The sequence below is a fragment of the Balaenoptera borealis genome, assembly GCF_965194805.1.
Source record: "Balaenoptera borealis genome assembly, chromosome: 12".
NCBI lineage: Eukaryota > Metazoa > Chordata > Mammalia > Artiodactyla > Balaenopteridae > Balaenoptera > Balaenoptera borealis.
In genome coordinates, this window is record NC_138869.1 from 13,279,884 (window position 1) to 13,294,740 (window position 14,857).

The 14,857-nt window shown below is 40.2% G+C and overlaps 1 protein-coding gene across 22 annotated transcripts in view; it reads right to left on the minus strand.

The window, feature by feature from the left end:
- Window positions 1–14,857, minus strand: part of GRM7 (glutamate metabotropic receptor 7) — a 1,142,612-nt gene that overhangs the window by 262,456 nt on the left and 865,299 nt on the right. For all 22 annotated transcript variants that reach the window (XR_014232667.1, XR_014232668.1, XR_014232669.1 and 19 more), the window contains one exon: window positions 8,466–8,605. Coding sequence is in view for 9 of the 22 variants with exons in the window: in XM_082347526.1 (XP_082203652.1) it covers window positions 8,466–8,605 (140 nt within the window). In the remaining 13 variants the exon portion in view is untranslated. The remainder of the gene's footprint in view (window positions 1–8,465; window positions 8,606–14,857) is intronic.

A 14,857-nucleotide genomic window follows, 5' to 3' on the forward strand; every position in this document is an offset into this window, starting at 1 on the left:
TTTCATTTTCAGTTTGTTTCAGAATATGTACAAATACATGCCTCCACACAAAAGCATTGTCTTCACTAAAGCAGTTCTCTTTTGCAGGCTGTATTTATTGACCCTTTTAAAAAAACATTATTACATACTTATGGCTGTTTTGGTTCATTAACACTATTAGTATATTATTGTTGATTTTTAGAAAACAATTCCCAGAGACCATTTATAAAAAGTCAAGCATACGTGGAAACCAAATTAGTGGAGATAAGTTAGAAACTACTCTAAGTCTAGACGAGGTGAATGAAATGAGATGCCTGTGGGTCTATGGAATGAGGTGAGTGGGTGGAGTTAGCGGGGTGTCAGGCAGTAGGGGATAGTGGGGTCTGTGGTGACATGGAGAACACACACCACGTCTGAAGTGGGAAGCCTCTACTTAGATCCAATTAGCTGTTACTGCATGGGACAAAGGCATATTACTGTTTGATCTTCTGACTTTTCAAAAGCCAAAAATATAGTTATTCTTATGAAATTTCTTGATTCTTAAAATATGAGCAAGGAATTAAGTTTTTAAACACACCTGCTGTTTGTATTCTGTTTGAGATCTCTAGTGTCAAGTTGGCTGACAACTGGAAAGCAGTACATCCTCTACCGGATTGGTACACGTCCTGTGTAAAATATCACAGATTTAGAGACGCTGACAAACGGAAATAACGTTTGGCACTCTGGTCTCAGGTTAAATGCCATCTTGTCAGAGAGGCTGTCCTTGTCTTGGTTCACAGACCTAGGAACTGGGCAGGACCATGGTTATAAACCAGAGCCCCACGATCCTAAATCCTTTGTTGTTTTGACCCTTTCTCTAACACAGCATTAAAACCTAGAGAGGCAGGCAGCGGATGGGACCAGTGTTAATGGTGTGATTATGAATTAATTCACTTTCACCAACACAAAAGTAGCCACTGACTCCGCTGCTTGATCCCTCAAGAACAATAATCCCACTCCGTGTTCTCAAATAGCCACAGATAGGTTTCTAAACCTAAAGATCAACTGGAACAAAATTAAAACCAGTTCTTTTATCCCTTTTCCTCCTTTTTTCCTGACTGGCTTTATCATTCAGAGACCAAAAGAGTCTACCTTGCAGTGTGAGCCAGCTTTCAGACCACTTGTAAAATTCTTAAGAAACTTGTCTGGTAAACCAAGGTCTTGAATGGATCCCTGAATCACATGGAATTGCTGACTGCAGTAGAATTCTGGATACATCTTCACATCCATTCATGCAACAAGCACTGGGAATTCTGACAAATCAAAACTGACAAGCCCAGCCCTAAGTAATTTACAACATAATTCAACTGTTTGTCTGCTTATCCACTCATCTATTTAATATAAAACAAGCCATTTTTACATGCTAAGTATTATGCTAGGTGCTGGGGTATAAAGAAGAAAAAAATACAGCTGAGTGCTAGAAACTGACATTTTCAACAGTTATGGATGAGGCGATAAACTAAGGATATTAAATTATTATTACTGTTGCTGTTGTAGCTAACATTTGTTGAATATTTACTATGTGCCAGGCACTGTTTTAAGTATGTTACATACAGTACTACATTTAATTCTAACAATAACCTTATGAAATTGGTACTACTGTAATCCTGCTTTACAGCTAGTAAGTGGCAGAGCTGAGACTCAGATCCATTTTATCAGGTCAGCTGCAAACCTGTAGCCCTAATCACTGATAACAAAGCTATAAATTATAAGATATGAGCCATTAATTATGATGAACAATAAGGTGATTCCGTAAAAGAAGCCTTCACACTGAAGCTGAAAGAAGTACTAGATTTTGACAACTTACTCATTTTTCTCTTTGTCAACATTGATTATGGCTATCCATTACCCCATATCTCACGCAGTACATTGAAAATTAGGAGCATGATTAGACTTCTAAAACATTTTTACTGTTGCAATTATGAAACAATAGAGTGATTAGTAGTTTTATGGGCACGGTAAGTAAGTCTTGATTTGGGGAGAGACAATTGGATTAAAACAGTAATTGTCACAGTCAACCATACTTTTTTATATCTTTAAACGCCCGTGAAAGCCTAAATTCTAACGGGGTGAAAGATTCAATATTTAACAAAATCACAACTCTTAAAATTAATTTTTTATCACCTCAGTTTAATGAAATCTGAAAATATTCTGCTTATTGAGGGTAGGCTGACATTTTATTTCCCCCAATTTGGGCACATTAAAACAAAAACAAATATTTTTTCATTTTGGATTGCTGTAGTGAATGAGATAGTAGATAGAAAAGTTATCACACTTAAGTCGCCTTCATTCATTGATAAGGGAACAATCCAGAGGGGCTATAAATGGCTTCCAGTAAAGGTTTCCTAGGGCTCAAAGGATGTCACCTCCACCTAGTTTCCCTAAGTTTTGCCTCATTTTCCCTGGAGCTCCTGGCTCTGTGGCCTCCAAATGGCTCCCTGGGGCTCCTGAGGGCCACGCCCGCCTCCAATAGGAGGTGTTGGATTGGCCAGCAGATTTCCAGTGGTTCATCCTGATTGGACAGTTTAGTGCCCATCATCACTATGGCCACGGTGATTGGCTTAGGCTAAATCAGGTGTGGCCCCTGGACTTGGGAACTACGCCAGGCAGACCACATGGCTAAAAGGAAGCTTGGGTGCTCTTCCCAGAGGGAAGAAGTGTGCTGTGGCTGTTTTCTGCAGAAAATGTCTACCATTAAAAAGAGTTCATGCTAATTTTACATGTCTTTTTATATTAACAACAACAACAAGCCCAAATGGCTGCTGTGTTCCAGATACTAGTTCTAGTAGGTACATAAAATAATTAAAACATAGATTCTTTTAGGAGTTTTCAGTCCCTAGGTGGAAAGTCAGTTCAACAGGGAACAAATCACTTAAAAACCCCCCACACCTCAGAAGATCACAAAGTTGGACTAGCCTACATACGGGCAGATGACAGAGGTGCCAGTAAAGGTTAAGTGATATTTATTCAACCTTCCACTTCAGACAGTGTGCAGTTCACTGTAGGAAGCTGCCCATTAAGAGTAGTTTTTTATTTTATTTTTTTAACTTTAATCAACAATTTGGGATTTTAAAGAATGTCAGTTATTTGAAAAAAGAATATTTTAGGTGTATCTAAATATCCTACTAATTGCAAATAACTGAAAGATGACAGAAGTCACCTTTGTTTCTAATATGCAAAACAGATGTAGAGTTTATTCACATTATAAATTTATAATTTTTAAAACTATCTACCTTTCATTTCTTGCCTTTTTCCCCAAAATATTCCCCATCCCAATTTTTAAATAGGACTGCATTATTCATTTTAAAATATATTTTTTTTCCTCTTCTCCATCTTGGGAACTACTACTTATCCTTCAAATTCCAGTTCAAATATAAGTCAGCGCCTTAAATCAGAACCTATCTAAATTCTGTAAATGCAATTGATCAATTACAGAGCCCTGATCCTATTCTGGGAACTCCGAGGGCAGGGACGTGCCCCTCGTTTCTCCTAGCCATCTCCAGTAGCTCCATCCTTCCTGACATCCTGCAAATGAGCAATGGATAGGGTTGCATTCTCCCTTTGCCTGCTTCTCTGCCAGGAAAAATGTTTTCTGGAATCTCTGCATCCTATTGTACAAACCTGAGAAAATAAATCAGGGTTCTTTCTGTAGGGTTAAGTGGGAGAGTGAATGGCTTTGCTCTCAATGATTTCCTTCTGATGAATTCTTGTTGGTGCAGAAATATTGTAGTAGCAAACCATGCGATCATGTGTTAGCCTGAGAGGAGACAGGGCCTACAGCTATTACTCCGCCAGTGAGGGCTCAGGGTGGCATTCTGTAACAGACAGTGCACTCCTAGGCATCTAAATTCCAGAGGATTGGGTACAGAATGGCAAGCAGTCTGGTCTATAGCCCTGGGATTATAAGACTCTAAAACCTTGACTTCTTAGCTAAGAAACTCATTTGCAATTACTGACCACAGAGAAAGCCCTCCAGAAAATTCCATTTGCTAGAGATGCTCTAACTGGGGATTGAAAGAGTACCCCCAAGTCTGTAAATGAGAAGTACACTTGTTACTTGACATACTTTGTTTTATTTCGTTGACTAAGAGAAAGCAAACCTACAAAACTAAGTTTGCCCCAAATTCACTCTCACAGAACTTTTAAGTGAATCAGAATAATTAGAGCAAAAGTAATATCTTGAGCACGGTGATGCTGGAGGGACAGGATCCCAACCATTGGACAGGCTATGGGCTATGGCCCGGGCCTCCAGTGAGAAGGGTGGAGTGCCCTCTGAGCACTGCATTTACCTCCATTTTAGTCTTCTCTTAGTGATTCAAATTGGACTTTACAGTATCTTAAGGAGCCCATAAAAGGCATCAACATGGTAACCTCTTTCCAAGGCCACTTACCACAGTGGCCACCCTCTGAATTAACCCAGCCCTTCACGGGTCTAAAATTGTCCCTGTTCCTGGCTCAGCCATTTGTACCTTTAAGGTGCATGCTATCCTGAGCATCAATTACTGGGTTCAGCTGAGGATCTGTGGTGCTGTCTGCTCTTCCTGCCATACCACTCTCAGCATGACAAAGTAGCATCAGAAATGTTCCTATTTAGTGCTAAGTCAAGCATACATTCCTGATCTAGCTTCCATAAACAAAAACAAAAGTCCAAAGTATTTATGGTCGGCCCAACCTTCCAGGCAAATGAAACAGAATCTTTTAAATTGGGTGCTATTTAGAGTACTTGGATTGGAACTGTGTCATTTTCTATGAGGTTTTTCAGGGCCTTGGGTTCTCTGCTATTACAGTTTCTCTCTCTCTCTTTCTCTAATGGATTTCAAGGCCAGTTATAGATTAACAACTTACATTTTTTTTTATAAGTATGACCCAAAACTCTTTTCTGAGCTTCAGATTTATATCCATTTCATTTAGGCTTTCATATATTTGGGAAGACTCAATTGGGATTCTCAATTTTTCTCCTCCCACTCCCAGGAGCCTCTCTAATCTCTTGTTATAGCATCCAAACGGCCTCAAGCTATAAAACGTGGGATTCACTCTTGATTATTTTTCCTTCAAACCCAGTATTATTTTCCCTTTAATCCCAGCACTGAATCCATCACTAAATTATGTTATTCTTCCTATAAGATATATATGTAATTATAGATGTACATATACATATATACACATATATATGTGTTTCCACTCATTTCATTACATCTCCACTATTACCACACTCTCTAAGCCAGTGGTTCTCAAAGTAAATACCATCAGCATAACACAGGGACTCCTTAGAAAGGCAAATATTTGGGCCTCCTTCCACTCCCAGATGTTCTGAATCAGAAACTCTGGGGGTGGGCCCAGCAATATGTGTTTTTACAAGCCTTCCAGATGGTTCTGTTGCACACTGAAGTTTGAGAACCCCTTCACTAAGCCATTCTATTTTAGCTCGACAACTGCAGTGCACTCTTAATTGGTCTTTCCACTCCCATGCTTGCCCTTTGTTATTCATTACCTTCTCAGCAGACAAAATAATTTTTATTCCTAATTCTGATCCAGTCACTCCCTTGCTTAATACTTCTCTGTGGCTTTGAAATGCACTGAGAATAAAATTTTAGAAATATTTACCATGGCCTACAAGGGACTGCCTGCTCTGGCTCTTACCTACTGCCCTAACTTCTCCTCCCCGTCCCCTCCTTTAGTTATACCATGGCAGTGTCCGCCTCCTGACCTGCTCCGTGGATCACTCATTCTCCCTTCATCATCTGCTCCTCATCCAGTAGGCCCCTCTCCACCTCCATTATTCCTTCTCCCACTCTGCCTCTTACCACACTTGGGAATTTCCACACACATATCTCTTGTTTACCATGTAACTCTGCCCTAGATGTTCAATTATGTGCAAACAGGGACCATGTTTATTTTGATTTCCACTGTGTACATACTGCCTCCCACAATGCTCATCACATGACAGGTGCTTTTAAACAAACAAAAAAAACCCTACTTGTTGAATGGCTAATAAGATACAATTCGTATAAAGCTTAAAATACAAACCAAACAAAGAATAATCTTCCTGTCAGCTCACTGGGATGGTGGACCTTGAGAAAGAACAGGACAGATACAAGCAGAACCACGCAGGACAATGTGCAAATGAGGTAAACATCCTGTCATGGCTTCATCAACCCCCCCTTTATGCACAATCCTTTCTTCTAAAAATCACGACCCAAGCTCTACTGCCCCCAAGACATCAATTTTGCATTCTACTCTCAAAAAGCCCTGATCTCAATCATTTCCAAAGTGCCTCCTAAGGTGTACACCAATAAAGGCTAATGGCATAATTTCCAGGTTTGGAAGAGACATTAGAAGGACTTTTCTGGGATAGAGCCTGTGATGGTTCTTTGTACGTGTCAACTTGATGAGGCCACAGGGGTGCCCCAGTATTTGGTTATACGTTATACAGGGTCTGTCTGTGAGGGAGTTTCTGGATGAGATACACATTTGAATTGGTGACTGAGTAAAGCAGTTACTCACCAATGTATGTGCGCCTCAGATAATCTGAGGGGCTGACCAGAAGAATTAAAGTCTGAATATGAGAGAATCCTCTTTCTCTCTGACTATCTTTGAGCTGGGACATCAGTCTTCTGCTGCCTTCACACTCAGACTGGAGCTTACACCACTGACTCTCCTGGGTCTCCAGCTTGCCAAGTGCAGATCTTGGGACTTCTCAGCCTTCATAAGAATTGTGAGCCAATTTCTTATAATCTATCTATCTATCTATCTATCTATCTATCTATCTATCTATCTATCTATCTTACTGGTTCTGTTTCTCTGGAGAACACATAATAATGCAGAGCCCTGCCGGACACAAGAAAATCGTGTTTGTATATATTACTATTTCAAAGTAGATTTGTGGACCTTGGCGAGCCCTACCTGATTTATAAGCCTTACCCAATATACCTGTCCACAATATCCCTGGTGAGTGTCCTACTCAAGCTTGATGCCACATCAAAGGACCTGCCGTAGAACTTCTTGGAAGTGTAAACGGTCCAGCACATCTCAGCAGAAGAGGCCCTGCAGCAGCCCTGCTGCTCCGACTTCTGCCATCACCCCCAGGCTCCAGGACCTCAGCCAGCAGGCTCAGGCCTGGCCTATTTAAGTTCCCTCCCGGGAGGGGAGGAAAAGCAGGGGATGCACGGTGTGCTGAGCTGCAGCTGTGCTGGGCCCAGCCAGGGCGGAGGGATCCTAGCCCGTGTGGTCTTTACTCCCTGGGAAGACTGGGTATATTCATTTAAACTAACCATTAATTTCAAATAGGGCATTGGAAGTATTATTAGAAGCACATTATTGAATGTTGAACCTGAAATATTAAAAAAGTGAAAAAAAAAACACAAAACTTAAAAAGGGGGTTGGAAAGCTGTCAGCTAACACCTAAGCAGGCATATTCCAAACAGAACCACTTCAGGGGAATGTAAATGATAATCACACAAGGCCACTATGATGGTCATTGTGATGGTGGAACAAGACAAAACAAGGTCACTCTGCCATCATGTGTGAAATTAGACACAAACAAGGATGCTCTGCAACCACAAAAATAACTAGACATCTCCCTTTCCCAGTTCACGTAAGTGTCTACCGTTTTTTTGTTAGTGACAACTCTTGCCCAGCTCTTGTCGCCCCACCTCCTAGATCAAAATCACCAAGACACTGAGTTATCAAATTGTCTCTACTTCCTAAGATGACCCAACCCAAAACTGATACCAGCTTCCTGAAACCTTCTTAGAAACACCCAACTCAGCCCAAACTCTACAGTGAATCCCATCTGAACTCCTACATCCTGAAGGAGCTTTGCTGGCAGGAGCTTGTTTTTCATGCAGCGAGTTAAAGAAACCTAACTGTGTTTGACTACAGATGACTTCCTAATGGGCTCTGGCTAGTGAACTTTGACATAACCTTGCACAAGGAAGTGCTTGCTCACTCAAGGTTATGCTTTACAGAAAGAAGGAGTGGTTATGGAAATTAACGCTGATGTTACCCAGAGATTCTCAGTATAAGCCAAAGTGACTCAGTAAAAACAAACAAACAAACAAACAAAAACACCAGCAAATAAGGAAGGAAGGAAGGACAGAAGGGAAAAATAATTTGACCAAGATTAAGATCTCCTCAAAGTATTAAAGTATTAGCTGGTAACTTGTCTGTAAAGCAATCAGAGCCTCAGATTAAACGAGATGATTCACATAGTTGCCGAGTATAACGTCAGGCATGAACTCCACACGCATTTCCTATCCGCGCCATCATCACTGCTATCACTGCTGTATCATTATTGGTCATCAGTCCCTGCTGATGCCCGTAACAAGTTGTACGCTCACTTGCGGATGCTCACAAACATACAGACAAGAAGCGTCTGCCTCAGGGAGCATGTTAAAAGTCTGTTCATTCATCACAAAAGCAAAGGAAGAGGAACAAGCAAAACTCACATTGAGCTGCAGTTCATCTGTCCACTGTCCGATCAGGCGGTAACCAGGGTTGGTGGTGTTTGTGGTCTGGTACTGGAAGATGTCGTAACGCCCAGGGGCGTCCCCATTCTTGTTAAACACGACTGGGGTGCCTGCACTACCTGGTGAAGACAAGACAAAGACAGACTTTAGAGTTAAATGAGATTCCTTCTGTCTCTTGCTTCCAGGGTAATGGTCTGGAGACCTGGTGATGAGAAAGGTAGCTAGGAGGTAGCCTTGCTGTTTAATAGGTTCCCCCAAGATGCCCCCTGAAACTCCCGGGCAAGTCATCATGATGGTCTGTGAATGCTAATTATGGAAGGTGGGAAGACAACCTGCTTCCCCCTTTGAACAGCTCAATTTTTTAGTATCTGAAAATATTTTATTCTACTTTGTCCTCTCTTTTAAGGAATAACAATCAAATGCATTATCTTCAAGAGAAAATATTAAGCTTTGTTGTTGTTGTTGTTATTATTATTTTAGTGTCCATCAAACACTAAATTGTGGTCAATAAAGAATCATTTCAAGAAATAATAAATACATTTTAAAAATGAAATACAAGAGAATCAAAAAACAAGCTCAAAAGTTCACTTACATACATAGTTGAATACTGACTGCATTTAAAAAATATTTTTGGCTGATTATTTCTAATTTGTTTTAAATGATAACCAGTCTTAAATGCTTAGCAGTTTGCCTGGTGAATGCTTAATAAACAATGGATTCTTTCTCGATTTTCTATTTGGGTCTTATTTAAAATGTCTATCTTAAGATAAAACCAATGTTTTGGCACAATTAGACATTGAAGTCAATTTAAAAAGACTAATGCATGTTTTGAAAAAAATATATAAATTCAAAGTTGGATATGAGTGAAAAGTCCCTTAATATTAATCATGTGGAACAAGTGGCAAACCATATACAAAGAATGGAAGATGTGAGTTTTGTTTACTTTCAGCAATACAGCAGTTACAAAAGAATCACCAAAAGTTTGTAACTGAGCGCTATTTCTCTCATGTTCTATAAGAAACAGGAAAAATACCACTGGCTTCAGCATATGTGACTACTGTCTGCTCCTCCTATAAGTTAATACTAGATCAATATTCCCAGCAGAAAACAGTGTATTTCCTGCCATTTACAAGGAAGTTTACAGATCAATTACAGGCTGAAACAGAATCACTGAGAACAGAAGACCATTTTGCTATTTTTAGGGGAGGGACGAGGTAAGTCTTAGGTAATGAGCATGAAGCACTTTTGATAATTCTCATTAAACATGTCAGCTTCTAATGGTGGCAGAACTCTGCATCTGGCTAGTAGTCATTAGCTTCTGCAGAATTTGGGCCAATGTAGTATTTGCATTGATGACATGGATGAAAGAACTAAGGCACGTTAACTGGATAGGAGAGAGAACGCCTGAAACAGTAAAAAAAGGGTGTCTACACTAAGCAAGCAGGCATGACACTGAGAGTGATCCCACAAAAACGATCACTCAACACAAGAATGAAGTTTAAAAAAAAAGGGGCCAGAAAGAGGGACAATATATTGGGTGACAAGAGGCATATGAAGTTACAATCGTGAGCTGAAAGTTACCCCTGCTGGAAGAGAGGGTCCAACACGTAGGCAGGATGCAGGGGCAGCTAAAAAGAACCCCACACTATCTTACAAGTGTCAGGCACAGACTTTTATGACACTTCTGTCTATTTAAAAAAAAAAAAAAAAATCAGAGCTTGTGGTAGGTTGCAAAATGGTTCCCCAGGTAGGTCTAAGTCCTAACCCCCAGAATCTGTGAATGTCATCACACTTGGCAAAGAGATTTTGCAGGTATGATTAAATGAAGGGTCATGAGATGGGAGAGATTATCCTGGATAATGTAGGTGGGCCCAGTGTAATCACAATGGCCCTTACAAGAGGCAGCAGGAGTCAAAGGAGGAAGGAGAAGATGTGAGGAGGAAAACAAGAGGCTAGGGTGATGCAAGGAAGGGGTCCTGAGCCCCGGAAGTGCAGGTGGCCTTTAGAAGCTAGAAAAAGGAAGGAAGCAGATAGTCCCCCAGAGCCTCTAAAAGGAACCAGCCCTGCCTTCACCTTAACTAAAACTCAGAGAGACCTGTATCAGACTTCCAAACCACAGAACTATAAGATAATAAATGTGTGTTGTTTAAGCTAGCAAATATATGGTAATCTTTTAATGGCAGCAACAGGAAACTAATACAAACCTGGAGGACACAGAGCAATGAGCTTCCTAATTTTACAGGTGAGGAAGTATACTTAGGTTCAGAGAGGGCAATCATTTGCCTCAGGCCCACTCTGCTCATTAAATTTGAATAGTGCCCAATAACTGGCTCTGGAATCCCCTAGAAAGGGTTTAAATTCCAGGTCTACCACTTCCTATATGTGTGACCTGTATCAAATTATTCAGTCTTCCTCTCCTTCTGAGTGTCACTAATACCTTTGTCATAGGGTTAGTAAGAATTAAATGTAACAATGTACACAAGGTGCTTAGTCCCATGCCTTTTACATAATAAATGCTCAATAGATGGCCATGATTTTTTCTTATAGTTTTCACTTTTAATATTGTTTTCTTTGCTAATATCTCAGGACCAGACCCTGATGCATGCCGTCAGACCCCCAGACCAATAATGTTTTCCAATGCATCAAAGGAGTCTCTCCTAACTGGTATTTAATTTAAATTTCTCCATTGGTGTAAACATTTTTAAAATTTTCCAAGCAGCAGGCTAGAATCCACTCTGGGAATGGGCATTCATCTATGAGCAACGCTGATTTGATCCTACGAACTTGAATCAGTGGCTGAACCTGTGTGTGGCCAAGGGCACCATTTCAATTTGTTTCTTCTCTGTTTCACCTAGACACTATCCCCATGGTCCACAAAGACACCCCATTAAGCCCTCTCTGTAGAGGAATCAACAGAAGTGTTTCTTATTATTTTTCAGGAAGACATTAATATTCAGATACTCACCTCTCTTTTCTTTCACATTGGATACTAGGATTCATGTTGTACTTTGCTTTAATTCTACAGCTTCTAGTCATTAAATAATAGGACGTGAGCTTTTCAGAGTCTTTGAGAGAATGGAGGAAGAATATCAGAGGCCTGGGGCTCCAAAGGATCTCATCCCACCAGGTAAATATTCATCAGAAAGGTACATACTGCCTCATCTCTCTCTCTCTCTCTCTCCTTACAATCCTTGTGAGGAGAAATGATTCTTGTGTTGCCCTTTCCATTCTCATTAAAGTTCACGCTTAGAAAAAAATAAGGCAGAAGAGCTGAATACGTTACCTAAGTGATGTGTAACAATGTATGGTGTGGCTTTGACCTTTTTGATGGATTCTACAACGCAACTGGCATTTTTCAGGCTTTTTTTTTTCCCCCACACAACTCCTTTTCAACATCACCCCTGAACTTCTTGAAAGAGAAAAAGAGGGATTGTGTTCAGTGAACTCTATATCAAATAATAATAATAATAATAAGGATCAAACAAATCCAGAGAAAATAAATAAGTTCTCAAAGGAGAAGCGATCCTCTGCAGGAACCTCCACAATGTATCGGGGCCAGAACACAAGTGTCCTAAAGTAAAGGAAACATGGCCACTTGACAAGATGGGATACTGAGAGGAGAGAATGGCTGAGAGAACGCACTCAAGTAGGAAATCTCCTTCCCAGATGAGAGTATCTGAGTGAAATTCCTTTTATTTTCCTGGATCAAGAAGGATTTGAGATATACGATGCTCCGATGACAAAACAGTCCTCAGCATCAAAGTACTGACCTGACAGGTTTTCTCTTCTCTTCTTACCACCCCATGCACAGATTCCAGAAAGGCTACCTTGATTCGTGTTCCAGTTACCTTTTGCTGCTCAACAAACTATCCTAAAACGTGGCACTCAAAAAAAAAAAAAAATGACAATCTGTATTTTGCAATTCGGGCAGGGCTTGGCAGAAACAGTGCCTCTCTGGTCCACTCACATCAGCTGGAGCAGCTTGAAGCTCACGTGTCTGACAGCTGATGCTGCCTATCAGCTGTGACTTCAGCTGGGGCTACGGCTGGAGCACCACATGCGGCCTGACCCTCGGCTTCTTGGCTTCCTCCTAACATGGCAGCTGTGTTCGTAATACAGAAGTCACAAGAGAACCATGCAGAAGCCCTATGGCATTCTGTACCACAGAAGTCACATACTGCCACTGCTGTTATTAGCCACAGGCTCACTCAGACTCAAGGGGAGGGAATACAGATCTCACCCTCGATGAAGAAAAGCTAACTTCATGTTTCAAGAAGACCACATGAGATATGCCATCTTTATAAAATATACCCCAACCCAATTTGTTTTCTGGAAAGGAGTAAATCTAGGTACAGACAGGCTTCACATTAAAGACTTCACTATATAACAATTCTCTAAGGTTGTGTATCCAAGACAACAAATTTGTTAAATTGACAAATACTGACATCTGGTTGGATGGGCCAACATCCAACATCAAGATAACTAAAATTTAGGCTCAGGTCATTGCATTCATTTGGGATGACATAATTAGCCATCTTTTCTGTTGGTGCACAAGAGGAGATTAAGTGATTGCTGAAGATGTAGCAATACTTTTAGAGCATTCTATTATCACTTCCTAAATTGATGCTTTCATAAATGTGAAGGTCGGAGTGATTAAACTGCACTCTACTCGACTGGAACAGAACTCCCAGGGGTATGGAAAATTCTGTACTGAAGTAACAGAAGAGCACGATTAAGCTCACTGAGACCAAGAAACATCAAGATTTTTCTAAAACATGCAGAAGAGAGGCTACATTTTTCACAATGGACTAGAAAGAAACTTGAGTTCTAGGTCTGTCTCTGTCATTTGCTAGCTGTGGTTGGACAAATATTTTCTCCTCTCTAAAATTTGATTTCTTTATCTAAAAGTCAGGAAATTGAACGAGTAAAAAAATGTCAAGCTTCTTTTCACCCTAATAGTTGCTCACTTAAAGCGACATGAAAGCCGCTTAACTAAATCTAACACAGTTCTTTTTTTTTTTTTTTTTTCCCTGCTTTCTAAAACGGTTGAGTCCCACCATTAATGAATGTCACACGGCCCTGGGAGTCTCCTCCTTGCCTGTCCATATGGCAGAAAGAATACCCTCAGAGAAAAGGAGATTACGTTGACAACAGAGCATGACTACAATGATGACAAAGAGAGGGAACGGATTGGCCCTGCCTGTGAGCTCCCGCAGAGCCTGTGTTCCAAGATGGAACAGCAGGAATGTTGTAATAAGCCCTTTCTCTCAGACGCTTAATAAAAGTCAAGAGAGCAGGCCATGGCGTTGGGTACCCTAGGTACCAGTTACAGCATCATCAATACGTAACTGCGTGGCTTTAGACATCATGATTCTTCCTTTCTCTATGAATCAGTTTCTTTATCTGCTAAAAAAAAAAAAGGGAAATAACAGTATCTAAGCCACTTAGTATTATGAATATTAAAGAAGCCAATACACAAAAAGTACTTAGGACAGTTTCTGGCACATAGTAATCATTTGATAAACGTAGGGCCTGTGTCCAATCAGAAGCTCAGCATCTCTGGCTCAGCAGTGGTAAGCCCGTCCTAACCAAAGTCTGCAAGCATTATCTAGAAGAAGAATCAGATGAGAATCACCAAAACATTCTCAAAATGACTCTTCTTTGTTACTGGCCAAAGAATTGTGATGCTTATCTATGGACCAGCATACAAAGCGCAGAAACTGACCCCAGGATATGTAATGAAATTTATGTGTGCTTTTTCTGGGAAAATTTGTTATATATTTTAGGAGATTCTGTAAGATAAGGAAGAAACTACGAAAAAAAGATAATTTGTAGTCGAACCATTTTTCTGGTTGTATTTATAGTCATTTTTGTCTCCATCTTAACTCGGAAACTGTTGGTTCCAAAATCAGATATGGTTCTTCTTCACCCAGATACTAGGTAACTCCTGAATGATTGATACAATATTGTGGGTTTAAGTGGATTATTATTTACAAGCAGAGAAGCAAGATTTTTTAAACCATAACATAATTATCTAAACCAGGAAATTAACATTGATGTAATACTATTTAAAACTAATCCGCAAATATTATTAAAATTCCTCCACTGTCCCATTCATATCCTTTTTCTGGTTTAAGATCAATCAATGTTCCCACATTGCATTTAATAGTAATGTCTCCTTAGTTTCTTCTAGTCTGGAACAATTCCTCCATCGGTCATTCTCATGACCTCAACACTTTTTGAAGAGTACTGGCCAGTTATTTTGTAAAATGACCTTCAATTTGGATGTCTGGTGTTTGTTTAACATTAGATGGAGGTCATGTATTTTTGGCAATAAGACCTCAGAAGTGATGTTGTAACCTTCCCAGGGT